The sequence below is a fragment of the Hordeum vulgare genome, chromosome 3H (assembly GCF_904849725.1).
Source record: "Hordeum vulgare subsp. vulgare chromosome 3H, MorexV3_pseudomolecules_assembly, whole genome shotgun sequence".
NCBI classification, from domain to species: Eukaryota; Viridiplantae; Streptophyta; class Magnoliopsida; order Poales; family Poaceae; genus Hordeum; species Hordeum vulgare.
This window is the reverse complement of record NC_058520.1, coordinates 609,396,513-609,416,623: the sequence shown is the minus strand read 5'-3', so window position 1 is coordinate 609,416,623 and position 20,111 is coordinate 609,396,513. Positions and strand designations below refer to the sequence as shown.

At 45.4% G+C, this 20,111-nt stretch overlaps 1 protein-coding gene and 1 pseudogene across 2 annotated transcripts; both read left to right on the top strand.

The window, feature by feature from the left end:
- Nucleotides 1-3,925: 3,925 nt before the first annotated feature.
- LOC123442257 lies at nt 3,926-19,994 on the top strand (annotated as a pseudogene).
- Nucleotides 9,345-12,118, top strand: LOC123445627. 2 transcript variants are annotated; one of them, XM_045122640.1, is made up of 2 exons: nt 9,345-9,433; nt 9,515-12,118. In XM_045122640.1, exon 2 carries the CDS (start codon nt 11,113-11,115, stop codon nt 12,082-12,084), a length of 972 nt encoding a protein of 323 aa, XP_044978575.1. In that variant the 5' UTR covers nt 9,345-9,433; nt 9,515-11,112; the 3' UTR covers nt 12,085-12,118. The 2 variants fall into 2 exon arrangements, with proteins under 2 accessions (XP_044978575.1, XP_044978574.1); XM_045122639.1 differs by lacking the exon at nt 9,345-9,433 and having other exon boundaries at nt 9,465-9,650; nt 9,994-12,118.
- Nucleotides 19,995-20,111: the final 117 nt, after the last annotated feature.

Sequence of the window (20,111 nt, the reverse complement as noted above, 5' to 3'; positions counted from 1 at the left end):
ACAAGATAACATCCTCAAATTTCCTCAAAACCATCTCTATCCATTTTCTAGTATGAGCAACTTTACATTGCCAAACATGTCCAAATGATCTCAAACTTGGTACACCTGCTACAATTGCCTAAATATTCATCTAGGCCAAGTGGTGCATCAAGGAGAACAAATTACCTTGGTCAAAGTATACCAAAACCAATTCTGCCCATCTCTAGGGTTTGACAAAGTTACATTGGCAACTTTCTCCCATTGATCTCCAATTTGTACCACATTGCCAAGAGCATCACCCCCATCAAGTGCGACAAGTTTGAGAACAACTTAACTTGGTCAAAGCTTGTCAATACCATTTCTGCCCATTTCTAGGGTTTTAAAAAAATTCATTGCAAAGTTTCTTTAGATGAGCTACGTACAAATTTGTAAACTAGCTCAAATTGATACCAATCTCATTCCTGTTAAATTCCAAAGTCATTGGATTCCTCTAAGTACCTCTATTCATCATCAAACACCTTCTGCAAAAAATCTTGTGATCAATGAATGGGGTACCAAATGGATTCTCCTTTAGCTCATTTTTTTACGAGAGCTAACCCTAGTCATATTAATTCTACCTTGAGCAACTCTCTCTCTTACATAGCTCAAAATATTGGTCAAAGCACTCAATTACCCTTTTTGGTTTTAATCGAGCTTTTGAAATATTTAGAAAGTAAATATTCACCATCAATTCCAAGAAAATTCTAGCATGTCACAAATGCCATATTTGATGGTCCTGCCAAGTCTCATGTGTTGGAGAACAAGATAACATCGTCAAATTCCCTCAAAACCATCTGTGCCCATTTTCTAGTTTGAGCAACTTTACATTGCCAAACATGTCCAAATGAGCTCAAACTTGGTACACCTACTACAATGGTCTAAATATTTATTTAGGCCAAGTGGTGGATCAGCAAGGAGAACAAATTAGCTTGGTCAAAGTATGCCAAAACCAATTCTGCCCATCTCTAGGATTTGACAAAGTTACATTGCAACTTTCTCCCATTGATCTCAAATTTGTACCACATTGCCATATGGTCATGAGCATCGCCCCCATCAAGTTCCATAAGTTGGAGAACAACTTAACTTGGTCAAAGCTTGTCAAGACCATTTCTGCCCATTTCTATGAAAAAATCACATTGCAAAGTTTCTTCAAATGAGCTACAAATTTTCACACTAACTCAAGTTGATACCAAGCTCATTCCTGTCAAATTCCAAAGCCATTGGATTCCTCTAAGTAGCTCTATTCATCATCAAACACCTTCTGCCAAAATCTTGTGGTCAATGATTGGGGTACCAAATGGATTCTCCTTTAGCTCAAATTTTTATCACAGCTCACCCTAGTCATATTAATAGCACCTCCACTAACTGTTTCTCTTACATAGCTCAAAATATTGGTCAAAATACTCAATTACCCTTTTAAATTTTAATCAAGCTTTTGAAATATTTAGAAAGGAAATATTCACCATAAATTCTAAGAAAATTCTAGCATGTCACAAATGCCATATTTGATGATCTTGCCAAGTCTCATGTGTTGGAGAACAAGATAACATCTTCAAATTCCTTCAAAACCATCTCTGTCCATTTTGGTTGAAATAGTAAAAGGATAGGATAATTGAAAATTCAAAACGATATTTAGTCCCAGTTGGAGACACAAACCGGGACTAAAGGGTTAGTCCCGGTTGGTGTCTCCAACTGTGACTAAATGTCCCATCCGAACTGGGACTGATGCCGGCCGAGCCCCGTCCAGCGTCCCCACCGCTCGAACTGGTACTAATGCCCATATTAGTCCCGGTTCGTAACGCGACCGGGACTATTGCTCCGATCCAGCTAGAATGAAAGCCCTATTTTCTACTAGTGTTATGTATTGAATATTTTTGTAGTGCTAGCATCTTAACGAGTATAAGTACTTCGTCGACATAGTTAGACTCCTAATGTTATTGCTAAATATTATTGTGTTGTTCGTCATATAACTTTTTTACATTCATCATTGAAAAATGTCTTGACTTGTGCTAAAGTTAAATCGTATATGTAACAAGAATTAATCTTATGGTTTTTTTACAACTGCACAAAGTATATAGTGTGAATTCGCATGTGTGCGCATATTTTTGTACATTTTTCACATTCTTAAATATCATGATAAGACATATCTAAAGCGTAACATATATCTTAATAATAGCAACATTCTATTAGTATATGATTAGGCAAACATATTTATAGAAACTTCTAGAATGTAAGTTTAACTATGTGTATTCTTTATCGGTATTTCTGTGGTTAATATGTCTTGCATATTATAATGTATTTAATAATTAGTTGACAACACATGCATGACACATACTTCGTATCGAAATAGCAACGCTTACATTATGACTGCTAAAGAAATTGTAGAGAAGTGGGAGTAATGTGTCAATTAAGACTACTGAATTGAAGTGGTGTTAGGATTCAAAATTTCAATAAACTTCTTAATAATTTAAATGGATACCAAAAAGTATAACCTTGAAAATACTGAATCAGATTCAAACTAATTTCAATCAAATTCAAATTCAATAAAAATAGTTAAGTTAAGTGAATTTTGACAAATAAATTCCAAACCATTTTTAAATATGTTTATGAACCTAAAAACCCCTCTTCTTGTAAGAACATGTATGTGGTAACCATTTTTTTCTAGTTGATGCACCTACATACTAGCAGGCTCATGCTCCACATTGGGCGGGGGTCATCCACCAGCCCCCTCCGCTATGGCTTGCTCAGATATGGGCCAACCCATATTCGCGAATTCTCACCTGCCTTTCTCCAGCCGGTTTTGGGAAGAATGTTCTAAAACCTTCCTTAAAGAAGGTTTTCGAGGAAAAAATAGGTTTTCTATTTTCTTATTCCTTTTCCTTTTAGTTTTTATCGTTTTCCTATTTTTGTTTTCGGAAAAAAAAAATCAAATTTGGGAATATTTTTTGAATCGATGACATTTTTTAAATTTTGGGAACAAATTATGAAATTGCTAGTTAGAGAGTGCTACCATCACCTTCCTTGAGCTACAATAGCCTAGATCTAGGTTGCGTGATTGTTCTCTCTAGTGAACTCAGGCCGAGCAGTTTTCGTCTAAAGGTTCTCCTCAAGTTCACCTCTTCCCGGGACAGTTTCCGTCCCCACATCCAATCTAAAAATCGCTTGGATGACAATAAGAATTTGCATTTTTATGTTGGCGATCTAACGACTGCTCCACCTTGAGAGAGCCTTAGAAGTGGTCCCCAATTTATCGTGCAACTCGTTGAAGGGACACCCGATTGACGGGATAGAGTTCCACGCCGCAGCCACTACTTCCTGCAAGCCTTCTGCCCGAACCCAAAAGCTCTAGGATCTGAAGCGTTTGCCCAAGTGAATTCTTGTGTCTAGGTCCAGAAGCAACGGACAGTGATCAGATGTTGTCGTGCTAGCCGTCGATGAGAAACACTCATGGTAGCGCTCCTCCCAAGAGATCATGGCAACTACATGATCCAACTTGTTAAAGGTGGTATGCTCATGCTCAGTGGACCAAGTGTATCGACGCCCGATATATCCCTTTGAGCTCAAGCTTGTTAGCAGCTTGCGGAATCTGGCCATCATCCTATGGTTTAGATTGTCCAAGTCTTCGACGCAACCTTGCGGGAAGGTTGCAACGATTCAGCATTCGACCCGAAAACGCCTGGAGCATTGAGCCAGCACGACAGAGGCTGTATACAACCAGGTTGCGGGAAGGTTGCAAGAGTTGAGGCTGCATCGGGTCATGAGGCTTACCCCCTCCCTCCCATTCAGGATCTCCCAAAAGTGCAATACGGCGACGTCTCCCTCCCTCCCAACCCTAGCCGCCTCCACCTCCCCCTCCCTTCCTCGTCGCCGCCTGAGGCAGCCGCCGGGCAAGCCCGGGGCGCCAAGGATGGTGGCGGCGGGGCCTAGGCTGCCCTGCATCTGCATGCGGAGGCCCGGATCTGGAGCGGCGGCTCCATTGGCGAGACACGGCAGGCTAGCAGCCATGCGGGAGGTGGATCCGGCGTCTCGGCCGCGCGGGCGGCGAGATCCGGTGGTCGTTGGCGTCCTGCGACGGCTTTTGCGGTGGCCGGTGCGCGCGATCTGGCGCCTCTCCCCTCCTCCCCTGTTCGGCGTGCGGGGCAGCCTGGTCGGGCCGCGCTTTCTTGGATTGCCGGTTTTGTACAGAAGGTGCTGCTGGTGGTGGGGATCTAGTTCGGACGAAATCCCTGGTCGGCCATGGCCGGCCGCGTCGATGGCGACGCCTGAGGGCGCCGTTCCCCTCCTTGGAGGCGTCGGTATGGACTGATCCCCTCACTTCCCCTTCCCCTAGGTCTCCCGGGCGAAAGCCTTAACTTTGTTGGGCGGCGGCGGCGCTCACGGCGTCGTTCCCTTCTTGAAGGCGCCGCTTTGGGAACCTTGGGGCTGGGTGGCGCTTGTGGGTGGTGGGCGACGGCGGTGGTGCGGCCCTATCCTAGCATGGATCTCCGTCCGTTGCTTGGAGAAGGACTCGCGTAGGTGGAGGTCGTCGTTTGGCGTCATGATGGCGTCGATGGCGGAGGCACCTGCCAAGGCTGGTACCTCAATCTGATCTGAAGATGGACCAGTGGAAGATGACGGCGATGACACATGTGAGTGCGTCGGATCGGTTTGTGCCCCGGACCCGGTATGTGGCTCGGTCAGGGTCTCCGGCTTTAGATGTTAGGCTTAGGTGAGAGGTCTGGGTATTTGGTCCAACTTGCACCCCTTCATCATATGAATAGGAGTAGCGACAGATGTTGCCAAGATGGTGGATTCAGACATATTGTTGTACTACTTTGTAAGGTCCTCGAAAATAATCAATAAATGGTCGCATGCATCTTCCAGATGCAGAGGCCGGGGGTCATCCTCCTTTTCTAAAAAAAAGGCTTACCCCCCTTTTCAGAGCATGGTTCATAAGGTTCTCGCAAAAATAAAAAATACAACCAGTTGTTGGCTATATGATGTTGACACATCATCTATAGTCAAGTTTATAGCTGTCATGTACAATAAGTACATGTTAATCAGTACTACTTTATTGATACAAGGCTCACCGGCCTTCATCTTTCATAAAATGTTTAGGAGCACGTGTTACAGCTGGTTGTTAGTTTGTAGTCTGTTTTTTTTTCTGTCCTCTTTTTTCTATTTCAACTCAGCATAAATATATCATTTTAAGTCTTACAGACTGTCTATGCCATCGTATTATACTTACTCTCAGTACTTACATGACAAAAATACAAAGTTACAGACAATAAAAGGCACAGGAGGAGGAAAAAGAAGAAACGACTTCAATGCATTATCAGGAAACCGCTATGCACGCCAACAATCAGCTTATGCACCTCGGGCAAAAACCTAACAACATTACTTTAGAAACCTACAAGTTACACACAGAACAACTCAATCAAAAGTAAACATATAGGAACACTAATAACCCTCCCCACGCGACCAAATCCTCCCGCACCGCGGGCGAGGCGATGGGGAGGGACCTTTCGATCTCCGCCTCCTCCTGCCTCCCTTTCCCTCTCTACCACCCAAGGGCGCGGACGGGACGTCTTCTTCCCCTCGCGCGATGGGGCAGCGCGGGCCGACCTCCTCGGGCCTGGGCGCGGCACAGGACATCACGGCGCGGAGGCTCGTCGGCGTGGGGTGCTTGTGTGGGTGATGCGGCGGCGTGGAGGACTTCGTAGCGGTGGTGACCCGGTGCGGCGGCCATGGAAGGTGGTGGCGGGTGAAACCCAGGCCTCTCGCGGCGGCATGGCGTGACGATATCCCTATCCAAGGTGGAACTACACCGGCGATCTGGTGACCTTGGCTCCGGATTAGATCAGATCACAGCCGGTGACGAGCGTACGGGATTCCTCTCAGCGGCTTTCGTGGTTTGGCGAGGTGGGGTGGCAGACCTCCTCACAGGCTCCAGTAGTGGCACACACAGGCAGTGGCCAGTGTGCCGGGGCTCCCATGGTGGCAGTGCAGTTGTGGATGGTCGACGGATCTAGGTGGCCAGATTTGGAGCTTTGAAGGCAGTCTGGATGGTGCACATGTTGTCGGTTGGATGCTCATGGGACAGATTCGGGTGAAAACCTGGTCTCAGGCTGGTGGTCGAAGCCGGTGATGGTGACGCCCTCGGCAACGTTTCCTTCTTGAAGGCATCATCGAGGTGAAGCTCCCAACTCTTTCCGATACCTCCAAGGGAAACCCAAGATCAGTCGATCGCATGACGGCGACGCATTTGTGTCATCCCCTTCCTAGAGGGTCGTTCTTGAAGGTGTGCATTTGCTTGAGCGGGCAGTGGACGCAGCGATGGAGCGGAATTCCATGTGATGCATCGACGACGTGGACTCTTAGTGGTGTGGCGCGGCAGGGACTCGACGACGGATGTGTGATGATGGACGCGCATTGGGAGGAGGTGTTGTATGGCATTGTGGGGGCATTGACGGTAGGCTTGGGAAGGTTGATGCGTTAGTACATCCTCTGAAGATGGATCAGTGAGAGAAGGTGGTGATGACCTATGAGAGTGCGTAGGACCGGTTTGCACCCCATACCTAGTATGTGGCTTAGTTGGGACATCTGTCTTTAGTTGTTAGGTATTTGTGCGATGTATGTTCGGTATTAGGTTCGGACTATCGACATCCCTTCATCAAGTGGATAAGATTAGCGACAGATGTTGGTAAGATGATGGCTTCAGACTTCTTGATGTACTACTGTGTAAAGTCTTTGTAACTAATTAATAAAATGGATGCATGCATCTCCTAAATGCACATACTGGATCATCCTCCTTTTCGAAAAAAACACTAGCATGTAGGCCCGCCCACACGATCAGCGGGAAAGCATCTACCAGCAGCAAAATGGGACTACAACCTTTAGTTGAGAGCAACTAATAAAGGAGCGCTCTTTCGGAAGCCTCCCAAGGGTCACTCTCAGACGTCATCATTAATCGCGTTCTCAGCCATCGTCACATGTCGTGCTCTAAAAGCTCCCTCTGGATTTTTGTTCTTTTTTTTTCACGCGTTTTCGGCTTTTTAGATTTTTTTGGGGAGGGCGGGGGGGGGGCTTTTCGGTTTTTCCTCGGTCTTTCTTACCTTTTGTACCAAAAAATATTGAAAAAAATCATAAAAAAAGTGTTTTCCTTTTTGCCCTTCTTTTAAAGGCATGGTTTTGCTTCCGCGAAAGGCACGGTCATGCCTCTCAAAAACGATTCCTCGAGAGACATGATTTTGCTCCGCGAGAGGCAGCCTCTCACAAACGAAAAAAAATTGTGTTATTTTTCCCCACGAGAGGCCATGCCTCTCGAAAACGATTCCTCGAGAGGCATGGTTTTGCTCTCGCGAGAGGCACGGTCGTGCCTCTCGAAAACGGAAAAAATGTCTTTTTCCCATGAAAATATAGTCATGCCTCTCGAAAATGAAAAAAAAAATGTGTTCCTTTCATGAGAGACACGGTTTTGCTTCCGCGAGAGACTTGGATTTACTCCCACGAGAGGCCATGCCTCTCGAAAACGATTCCTCGAGAGGCATGGTTTTGCTCTCGCGAGAGGCACGGTCGTGCCTCTCGAAAACGGAAAAAATGTCTTTTTCCCATGAAAATATAGTCATGCCTCTCGAAAATGAAAAAAAAAATGTGTTCCTTTCATGAGAGACACGGTTTTGCTTCCGCGAGAGACTTGGATTTACTCCCACGAGAGGCCATGCCTCTCGAAAACGATTCCTCGAGAGGCATGGTTTTGCTCTCGCGAGAGGCACGGTCGTGCCTCTCGAAAACGGAAAAAATGTCTTTTTCCCATGAAAATATAGTCATGCCTCTCGAAAATGAAAAAAAAAATGTGTTCCTTTCATGAGAGACACGGTTTTGCTTCCGCGAGAGACTTGGATTTACTCCCACGAGAGGCCATGCCTCTCGAAAACGATTCCTCGAGAGGCATGGTTTTGCTCTCGCGAGAGGCACGGTCGTGCCTCTCGAAAACGGAAAAAATGTCTTTTTCCCATGAAAATATAGTCATGCCTCTCGAAAATGAAAAAAAAAAATGTGTTCCTTTCATGAGAGACACGGTTTTGCTTCCGCGAGAGACTTGGATTTACTCCCACGAGAGGCCATGCCTCTCGAAAACGATTCCTCGAGAGGCATGGTTTTGCTCTCGCGAGAGGCACGGTCGTGCCTCTCGAAAACGGAAAAAATGTCTTTTTCCCATGAAAATATAGTCATGCCTCTCGAAAATGAAAAAAAAAATGTGTTCCTTTCATGAGAGACACGGTTTTGCTTCCGCGAGAGACTTGGATTTACTCCCACGAGAGGCCATGCCTCTCGAAAACGATTCCTCGAGAGGCATGGTTTTGCTCTCGCGAGAGGCACGGTCGTGCCTCTCGAAAACGGAAAAAATGTCTTTTTCCCATGAAAATATAGTCATGCCTCTCGAAAATGAAAAAAAAAATGTGTTCCTTTCATGAGAGACACGGTTTTGCTTCCGCGAGAGACTTGGATTTACTCCCACGAGAGGCCTGGTTCATCTATGTCAACCCAAGTACTCCCACCATTCCTAAATATAAGATGTATTAGTTTTTGAAAAAGTCAAACGGTCTCTATGTTTGACCAACCGTACAAGAAAATATATAAATATTTGCAATATTAAATATATAAAATCTAAAAATAAACTTCATGGTGAATCTAGTGATAATGATTTGGTATTCTAGATATTGATATTTTTTGTCTGTAAACCTGATAAAAGTTAGAGAAGTTTGATTTTTTGAAAAAATAATACACCTTATATTTAGAAATGGAATGGAGGGAGTATGTAGATACGGTTCTACTCAAGAAAAGAAAAAGTATGTAGATACGGTGTCTCTCTGCCTGTAGGGAGACACCTGTGGTCAGGTGTTCCGCATGACACCCTTGTAATAGCCACAAACATCCTTTTTGTTTTCTTTTTAATGGTTTGAAGAGTGATCACCACGCATGTCGCACGGTACCCACAAACATCCTTGATCAATGAAGACTAGCTATCTTTGCTCAAAAAGAAAAAAAATGCTCAAAAAAAAAGCATCCTCATTGAATTGAGAACAAGAATCGAGAGCACAAAAAAGATATAGAGAAGAAGACAGAAGAAACTATAAGAGAAATAGATTGCACTTTTTGTTTTTGTCTTTCGTTTTTAGCTGCGTTCTACTGTGGCTACTAGTAGCATCATCGCCTCTCACACTCTCAACGTAGGTAGGTAGGTGCTGGTTCAGTGAGCGAAACACAGACGCTCAGCGCAGCACCATCGCCTCTCACACTCACTCAACTTTCTTCACATCCATCCATCCATCCATCGGTGCCGGCGACGATGGAGGCTGGCGACGACCCTGCGTTCGTCGCGGAGGGCACCATCACCTGCATCAGGCTCGCCGTCGCTTCCAACGAGGAGATCGTAACTACCAAGCCCTTCTTCTCTCCCTCCACTTCTCTTTCTTGATCCCAACCAACGATCAACATTGGTGACCGTGTGTAGGTGAAGGCGCAGCCGATGATGGAGGAGTTTCCCGTGGCGCACCCGGGCCAGCTGACCAGGAACCCGGCGCTGGGCCTGCCGCTGCAGCTAGGCCACTGTGACTCCTGCGGCGCCACCGACCTCGCCAAGTGCGAAGGTAACTGGCTCCCTGCTCTCTGTTTTACCTGCTACTAACTCAGCACAGTAGTAGTAAGTAGCCCATCAACTGATCTACGCAAAGAGAAAAAGAATGCAAGTATATCACTGAACGTCTGCAAGCATGCGGCAATAATTTTCAGACAGTTTTAAGTTAGAAACCAAATTGAAGCCAGATAAAACTGAACTAGCTGTTAGGGTAAAGCTGCAGCTCTGTTTGACAGTTCTGCATTGCCAGAGACTTTCTAGCTGAATTTTTTTGGCTTGCTGCTTGCTCTCTGTTTTACCTGCTACTAACTCAACACAGTAATTTTCTTGAATAACTCGTCAATTAATCCATGCAGAGAGAAAAATAATGGAAGTATATCACTGAACGTCTGCAAACATGCGGCTATAATTTTCAGACAGTTTTGCATGTGTTAAGCTAGACACGGAATTGGAGTTAGATAAAACTAAACTAGCTGTTTGTTTACTGGAGCATAGGTAATTAAGTTGGGGTGTGATAGGGAAAGCTGCACCTGTTTGACACTTGCACATTGCCAGAGACTTTCTAGGTGATACGTAAATGTCAAAAGAATATCTGAACTTTTTAGGTTTCTACCAAAAGCTGTGCCATGAGACTCGTCTCATCTTCTTTGTGAAAACAATGTTGTGTCTCTCTCTCTCTCTCTTTAATTTAGCATGGATGGTGCCACTTCAGCTGACTACTCACTTGAGAGTGATACATTATAAGAGATATTCCTGGTAAAATTACTTCTGCATCAGCATTTACCTCAACTGATAGACATCTCTTGTTCCTAAGCTTTCGGCAATACTCAAAAAACTCGGCTGAAATAACAGCATCTCATTCCACCTGCAAAATATTCAGCTAAGTCAGTTTACTGGAACATAGCAAAGTTAGCTACCTCAGTTAGATCACTTTCTAGCAATATAATAAACTGTCAGATATGATAATGGTCGAACCTGGCCGTTCAGTTTATTGTTGTACACTGTCAGAGACATTGTTGGCAAAAATCAATGCTGCAGCATTTATCTCGACTGATATATGGTGTGTTCCTCCTGAGCTTAGCTGTCAAAAAGCATGGTGTAAGAGCAACTTAAACGGGGCGACCCATTTCGTCCGCCGTCGTCTGTTTGAGTCGGTGCGGACAAAAATGATTGCCCAACGTGTCGACTCATTGCCAAAACGCGTCCGCGCCGACCCATTTCCGGCCCAAATTTGGGACTGAAATGCGTCAGCGCAGACGTGACCGGACGCGCGCGCGCCTCCTCGGTGTCCTCCCCCAACCACCGCGATCAACATAATTTATAACGGCCGCCATCCTCGGGCCCACGCGTCGGCGACCGCGGCTGGCCTTTTTTAATCCGAGCGTGCGGTGGGTTCCGTCATCTGCTTTTAGAACCCGCCCCCATCCCCATCTCGCCACCTCCTCGGCGACCGAGCGACCAAACCCTAACCCACCATGGCCGGCGACTTCGCAAACAAGGGCAAGGCCCCACTCTTCCCCCGCGCCACCTCACCGACGTCGTCTTCACGGCCTCGTCGGCGCGTGAGCGTCCCGGTGCGCCAAGCGCGGTGGCACTGGGAGCACCGTGTCGCACTCCCTTACCCCGACGTCACGCTGCCGCACGGCTGGCACCTGGATCCGGAGAGGATTCCGGTGTCGGCCGTGCCGCGGTCGACGCGGGTGCATCTGGAGGAGGTGACCAAGCGACGGCGTCTGCTGACCGCGGAGCAGCGGCGAGACCCCACATACGTGGCCGACTCCCCTAACTGGGAGGTGTGGTTCGCGGTGGAGCACGAGGAGCAGCGTCGCCGTGGCGTGCGCCAAGTGCAGCCAGGAGGCCTTCCGCCGCCCCCGCCTGTCGTCAGCGATGAGGACCAGGAGGCTGAGGCCGCCTACCAGGCGGCGCTCGCTGGTGTACTCCGCAACAGCGAGGAAGAAGCGCGGCGCATGGCCGAAGAGGAGGAGGCGTACCAGCGGCAGCTCGCGGAGGCCATGACACTGTCGGCCGCCAGCGACTGCATCGTGCCACCTCTGCCGGAGCCCGAACCCGCGCTGCCGCGGCAGGTCTACCAGTGGACCGACGTCGTCCAGGAGTTCGTCAACGCGCCGCCCATCTGGCTGGGCGCGACCCCGCTGCAGGAGCAGGCCTACCTCGAGCACTGGAGGTCGGTGCACCTGCAGGCGGAGCGCGCCGAAGGCCTGCGACTCATGAAGCTGGAGAAGGAGGAGGAGGAAGAGCGACGGAAGGCAATGGAGGAGGAGCGTGCTCATGCTGCTGCGCTGCCATCGCCACCACCACAGCCCGCGCCGGCGGGGCAGACGACGGAGGTGCGGGCAGCTGCACTCTGGAACTCGGCATTCCCCTGGGCCGGCCCTGCGCCAACGCTGGTCGACCTCACGGGCCCCGACGCCGCCGCCGCCGCCTAGGGCTGCATGAACACAGTTTTAAATTTTTTTAAAAAAATTTAATTTAATGTGATGCGGACACGACGCGTGGACTATCGCCGGCCTTCGTGGCCGGCTTTTAATGTTTAATTATGTTTTTATCTTCTTTTTTCTCGCCGGCAAAAAATAGGTCCAGCCAACGTTGGACGCACAAACCGACCCATTTGCGGAAGCGGACGTCCGTGACCACATGGCCGACCCAAACGGACAAAAAACGGACGAAATCGTTGTCCGTTTGGGTCGGCCGGTTGGAGTTGCCCTAACGACCACAATTCTGCCCACCTGGAAATTTTGCATGCATACCTATGTTAGGTTCAGCAATCTTTGATCTAAGATTCTGAATCAGATACATTGCCCATATGTGTGCATACTGCACTTTCATTTATTTTTTCTGACAAAACTCGTCTTCTCATGGCTGGCTGAAGGTCACTTCGGGTTCATCAAGCTGCCTGTGTCCGTCTACCACCCAAGCCATATCGCCGAGCTGACGAAGATACTCAACATGATCTGCCTCAGCTGCCTCCAGTTCAAGAACTGCAAGGTACATGCAGGAATTAAACCCTCCCCAGGCATACTTTTATCAGAGATTTAGTGGCTAGAATTAACATGAAGTTCTGTATTTTGCAACAGAAACAGAAAAATGTGGAAAAGGAGAGCAACTTCACCTCATGTTCATATTGTCAGGTAATTAAGTGATAAGTGACGAAGGAGATCAAACTCTTCAAATCTACTTTAAGATTGCATTAGTAGGGTCAGGTTGGTCTGCACAATATGCACTTTCATATTTAGCTCACTCTAATTTCCCGAAAGAATCCTAAGGTACCGAATCGATTGATAGATACATAAATAAATGAAATGTGATGGTGAGGAATAACTTCTCTGGAAAAGTTGCTAGCAGAGACAGCATTGAGCAGTTAAATAGAAAACAAGTGCAAGTAGTTCAGCTTAAACACTAGAGTAGTCAGAAAAGATGATGAGCTGAAATTTGGAGGTGACACTAGCATAACTTGGATCTTCTCAGAAAGATGTATGATCCAATTCAAAAGCAACACGTGCAGAGTTTAAAATGCATGCAGCAACTACAATGTCAATTATCTCCAAAGGAAGCAGATGTCATGCTTTATTTAACACACATTGTTCAGTAGCCTAGACATTTGTTATGGCTAAATTCCACCACATTACCCAAACAATCAAACAGTACAAATCTCCACTCAAAGTTCAAGTTTAAATTAAGACTGCTAGTTATTAGTGGCTGGTGTTAGTTTCTAGTTTTAGGTTTCTGAGGAGCATTCCCTGTGTACGGTACAAGCACCAATTAATTATGTTTTGCCATGGTTCAATTTTTTTTAGCTGGAGTATTTCCCCCTTAATCCCTCTAACTAACCAGCCATTATCTTTGTCGAATTCTGCAATCCTCTCCTTCCAGGATCTCCCACCACTCCATGTTGCAAAAGTCAAGAAATCCAATGGAGCCCTTACCTTGGAGCTGAGAGTGCCATCCAGGAAAGAACTAGAAGAGGGATTTTGGAGCTTCCTCGATCAATTTGGCTTTCACACGAAGGGCAGCTCTCACTGTCGCCGTTTATTCGCAGAAGAGGTACTAGTACTAGGCAGGGACCTGCTGTTCCCGTAGCAAAAGCCATCCTGCAAGGGAGGAGATATATAGAACAAAAGTCTCAGAACTTAGTTGCTCTGCTTTGCATTAGAAATGGTTATGACAAGACAAATTAATCAATACTTCAGGAATTAACAGGTGCTAGAGGTACTAACATTTTGTTCTTCTGTTTCGTAGGTTCATAAAATAATGGAGAAGATCTCTGAAAAAACAAGAAGGCAGATTGCTGCTAAGGGATATATTCTTCAGGATGGATTTGTGATGAGCAATCTCCCTGTTCCACCAAACTGCCTCCGCACTTACAATGTTCTAGATGAAACACTCATGTGCTCTCCCGTAAGTACCTTTTGGGACTCGTGTACTTTTGGTTGCATCAGAAGTTCATTTGTGTCACCCTCACTCCCGACTTTTTTTTCCCTTCTTTAGGATGCCTCCACAAACTTGCTGAGGAAAGTCGTACTCAGGGTACATGAAATCAACAACTCAAGGGTTGGCCCCCCAACCTTCCAAGAACATGAGGTGGAAGCAGATGATCTTCAGGTTGCCATTGCTGACTACATCAAGCATGCAGGAACAGCAAGGGTATGTAGATAATATGCAAATGAAGTGCATATCATATACTTGATCAAAACTGTATGTTGATATCTGGTGTCATGTATCTTTTGTAGGGTCCTCAAGATATCACCTTTAAAAGTCTGTCTGCAACAAAACAATGGCAGCAAAAGATCAAGTCACTCTGTATCAGCAAGAGGTCAAGCTTCTCATGCCGTGGTGTGATAACTGGTGACCCATACATTCCTATGAATGTGGTAGGAGTGCCTGATGAAGTAGCAAGACGAATGTCAGTACAAGAGCATGTGACAGACTACAACATTGCTCAGCTGCAAGACATGATGGATAGAGGTCTTTGCCTGACACATAAAGATGCCAACTCCATCACGCACTCCTTGGATGTGGGGAAAGAAAATAAGAAACGCACCATACTGAAGGTTGGTGAAACGGTCAACCGGAGAATTCTGGATGGAGATGTGGTGTTTATCAACAGGCCACCAAGCACCGACAAGCACTCAGTCCAAGCAATGTATGTCCGTGTACATACCGATCACACCATCAAGATCAACCCGCTCATATGTGGCCCACTTGGAGCAGATTTTGATGGCGACTGTGTCCACATTTTCTTCCCAAGGTCAGTGTCAGCAAGGGCAGAAGCTATGGAGCTCTTCATGGTGGAGAAGCAGCTGGTAAGCTCGCACAACGAAAAGCTGAATTTTCGACTGAAGAATGATTGTTTACTAGCTTTGAAGAAAATATCTGGTAGAAAGTATTCCAGAAGGGAGGCCAACCAACTTATGAATGCAATGTTCACCGGAGGGTTGATTCCCAAGAAGCGACTATCAGGTGGACCAGAGTGGAGTTTCGCTCAGATCCTAGAGACGGTACTACCAGAGGAAAACAAAATATTAATCAGAGACTTGGCTGCTGGCACAGTTACTATATCATCAGTTCTGTCCACGAAGAATCCAAAGGAGGCCATAGAATTTCTGAATCTTCTGCAGCCCCTACTAATGGAATCATTATTTACCGATGGTTTCAGCGTAAGCCTGAGAGACTTCAATTTTCACAATCCAATACCACAGACAACTCAGCATCAAACACTTGACCTTGACAAGTTACGGAAACCAATTGTGGACTTAGTTACTTCTTCTGACATTCGTTTCTTGGTTGACCAAAAGAGTGATTCTGCCATGACCAAAATAGTGGAGCAGATTGGTTTCTTGGGTCATCAGCTGCAGCGCAACGGAAGATTATATTCTAGCAGCTTGGTGGAGGATTGTCTATCCAAGTCGCTGAGCAAGTGTGGCAGCAGCACCAATGGTTGTCATCCTTTGGAGGCACATGGTTTCGTCAGAAACTCATTTTGGAATGGACTGAACCCATATGAGGACCTACTCCATTCAATATCTGCAAGGGAGAAGACAATACGCGCATCTAAAGGACTTGTGGAGCCAGGCGATCTCTTCAAGAACATGATGGCAATGCTCCGAGATGTTGTAGCATGCTATGATGGAAGCATAAGAAACTCATGTGGAAATTCAATTATTAAGTTTGATTTGACAAACTCGTCTAGTTCTGTGACACCAGGAGATCCTGTTGGTATCTTGGCAGCCACTGCAGTTACAAATGCTGCATACAAGGCAGTGTTAGACCCAAATCAGAACAACATGACCTCATGGGACTCAATGAAGGTGAGACTCATTTGATCAGTTCCATCTAAGACTTCAGTTCATATGTTCTAACTTCTGGATGTTCCATTTACAGGAAGTACTACTAACAAGAGCTAGCTCTAGGAATGAAAATGACAAAAAAATAATTTTGTATCTGAACAAATGCTCTTGTGGGAATAATTTTTGCATGGAAAGAGCATCACTCGCAGTTCAAGCCTGCTTAAAGAGGACCAAAGTAGAGGACTGTGCTACTGAGTTCTCAATCCAGTATGTACCACTCATACTTCCATGATTATTTATCATACTACAATGTTCCTTATGCCCCAAGTTACATACTAATTTCCCAAACTATGCGGTTCAGTATTAGTTTCATATAAGTGAATCACAAACATGAACAAGACTAGCAAATTGTTGTTTCTTGACATCTTATTGAACTTAAAATCTTAGATCAGTCTAATTTAGCTTTATACTGTGTTATACAGTTAAATATCAAAATCAAATCAGAAGCACATTCCAGTGTATACTGTGCTAGCCTAACAATCACTGTCTTGTTTCAGGTATCAACAACAAAATATTCAAGCAACACATTGTCTTGTTGGCCACATTCATCTTGACAAGGTATTTTCTCCTACTTTTCAAATAGTATTATTCTTTCAGCATTAGCAACAAGATTACACGTTGAAGAAATCATTTTGTGCCCTTACAGAAGCAACTGGATGAAATGAACATAAGTATGGAAGATATTCTTCAGAAATGCCAGGAAGAGATATATAGATGTGGAAAGAAGAAGGGGCAGGCGAATCAACTTATGAAGAGAGTTGCTGTGATCTCAAGGTGCTACGGCCTTTTCTTGTGTTAACCTTGAAATACCATGGGAGGCTTTATTTTCCGATTCTTCTGAAAGAATACTCCCATGGTTGGATTTATTTTTCAGGTCCGCTAAGATTTGAGTTCTTTATTTGGTAACTTAAGTTGAATAATGTCTTCCATTGGGTATTTAGGCATGCTATATTGAGAAAATCAAGCATGAATTTCAAATGATATATTCTCTAATTTCTGAACATAGTTTGGTATTTCTTCTTTGCAGTGAATGTATGTGCTACCAGGATGCAGATGACAAGGAACGGGTCTCCTGTTTGCAGTTTTTCCTAACTGAAAGTGTCACGACAAAGATGTCTGAATCTTCTGCGCGAGTTGTCCAGATGATGGCCAATACCATTTCTCCTATACTCTTGGACACAATGATAAAAGGTAAACCAAAAAAGAAAATCCAGATAAATATGCTGATAGTTAAGGCTTATGCAATTCTGCTTACTAAAGAGATGGTCTCTTGCATCTTCTCCCAGGTGATAAACGAGTCCAGGAGGTGAACATAGTATGGGTTGAACCACAAGAGACATGTTGGGTCCAGAACTCCGGTAAAGAACAGAAGGGCGAATTGGCGCTCGTAGTCACAATGGATAAAAACTCAACTGGAGAGAGTGGTGATGTCTGGGGAACAGCAATGGATGCATGCATCCCAGTGATGGATCTGATCGACACTACCAGGTCTGTGCCCTACAGCATCCAACAAGTTCAGCAAGTGTTTGGAATTTCCTCTGCCTTCGGTCGAGTCACGCAGGTCCAGCTAGTTCTTTCCTTTTTACTTTCTGATGAATTTAGTAGCTTCCATTAAAGCATTACTCATGTTCTACTTTCTTCTTTTTATGCTTTCGACCATCCTTACAGCACCTTTCCAAGGCAGTTGGGATGGTTACAAAATCAGTTCTCGAAGAACACCGGACTACTGTTGCAAGCAGCATGACCTGCACAGGTAACTTGCATGGCTTCAACAGCTATGGTTACAAGGCCACATTCAAGTCCCTCAAGATTCAGGCACCCTTCATGAAGGCTACACTCGCTGTAAGTCCTCCATTTCATTTTGTTTTGAACTCACCATTTTAATGAGCAAGTGTTGGCATTGATTAGAAAACGAGAAAAACATGTTGCAGAGGCCACTGCAATGCTTTGAGGAGGGTGCGGAGAAGGTCTATTCGGATCAGTTGGATAGTGTTGTGTCTACCTGCTCTTGGGGCAATCCTGCACCAATTGGGACTGGTTCAGCCTTCAAAATCCACTGGAATGATGGGAACACGGTACAACGAACATTTCACCTGCCTATGTTCTCACATGTGTGCAGCACGCAATTATGTTCTCCCTTCTCTGAACCTCTTGTTCTTTTACAGTCAGCAGGCAATGAGAACCTTGGAGGGTATGGTTTATATGAATTCCTCGCAGAGGTAGAAGCAACAAGAGCCACTGAAGATAATATAATTGTGCCATACAGTTCCTGCTTGTATGATGTTGACAACCTTCAAGATGATGAAATTGAAGAGGATGGCATCTTACGTTTGGGAGGAAACAGTCCAATCGCTTGGACAGACAGGCCACAATCAAATCTCCTGCTGCAAGATCTTCAAGGTTCGAGGGCTGAACAAGGGCACCAAACAGTGCCAGTTGCAAATTGGCGACATGGTAAACATGTTGCCACAAAGTCAAGCGGCACTAGTGGATGGAACCAGAGCAGTTGTACAATGAAAGTGTATCAGAGAAGGCAACGTAATAGTAATCCGAGCTCAGATGCAACGCAACAAGATGGTAACCCAAGTTGGAACAAAGCATATGTGGCAGGCCCGAGCAGCTTTGCCATTACAGGGCCATCAAGTGGCACTAGTGGATGGAACCAGAGCAGTTCTACCACGAAAGTTTATCAGAAGAGGCAACTTGATAGTAATTGGAGCTCAGATGAAACACAACAAGATGGCAACCCAAGTTGCAAGAAAGCAAATGTGGCAGGCCAGAGCAACTTTGCCATTACAGGGGCATCTAGCTCTGATGGATGGAGTAGAAAGAACAATAACCTTGGTAGAGGTCGAGGTGGTGGTAGAGGTGCGGTGTGGAAATCAGAGGGATCACACCGTGGAGGTAACAGTAGGTGGAAAGCCCAAAGAGCTAATACCACAAGTGCCCCGAACTTCCGCATTTCAGGACCATCCAACTATGGTGGACGGAACATCAAGACCGGCAATCCTGGCCCATACCGTGGCAGAGGAGCAGCATGGAGATCAAACGGACCAAACCGGGGAGGTAGCAACAGTGGACAAAGAGGGAGTTCAAATTTTACACTAGTGGAACAGCAGATACATGCACAAGTTGATCCAATAATGAAAGAAGTAAAGAGGATCATCCGTGAATCAAGGTATAATATCCAGCCTGTTGCAACTGTAAAAAAACACAAAGTACTGAAAAGTAGCTACACTTTTTAAAGTAAATGATGATATGACTGTTGGGTTTAAGTTTGAACATCACAAAGTCCAAGTAACTGCAATGATTGAAAAGTGCACCTTCTCTTGTAGACCCCAAGTGGCTTCTTCTCTATGTTCGTAATCCTTACTCGCAGTCCATCTATTCCCGTATTTTTCAGGGATGGCATCAAGCTTTCTGGAGACGACGAGATGTTCATTGTTAAAAATATTCTCATGTACCACCCAGAGAAGGAAAAGAAGATGGCAGGGAATAACAATTACATAATGGTAAGCAGCATACCTTTCTGTCTTCCAATGCATCACAAGAACCAAAATCCATAATGGAAACTTCATGAAATTTCTTCCCCTGCTTGCAGGTTGCTAAGCATCAAAAGTTCCATAGCTCCAGGTGCTTGTACGTCGTGTCCTCAGACGGCCCTCCTACAGATTTCTCCTATAAGAAGTGCCTAGAGAACATGATCAGGATTCACTACCCACGTGATGCAAGTTCATTCTGCAGAAAGTACTTCCAGTGATGAACCATAGCATGTCCATTCGCGTCGAACTGTGTGCGTTTGCAGTAGTGCAATGTCTAACCCCTTGCAATGACCTCATCTGGCATACACGATTTATGTGGACTCTGATGTCCATAGACTTGTATAATTCGGTGTGCTTGAAATTATTCTACAACTGTTATGCTATTTCTGAACATTAGGAAACAAAACCTGGCATACATGAATTTCTGTTGTCTCAGTGTCCACAAACTTATATATTGCCGCAACAATATGCTTTGAGTTAGTGGCAAACACAAAAAAATTCAGGTTTGTGGGCTTCATTGTAATCGTACACGCACGCACACTGCCACAAATACACATACATGTAACA

Coding starts and splice junctions, on each gene's coding strand:
- LOC123445627 (XM_045122640.1), top strand. CDS start 11,113: ATGGCCGGCGACTTCGCAAACAAGGGCAAGGCCCCACTCTTCCCCCGC.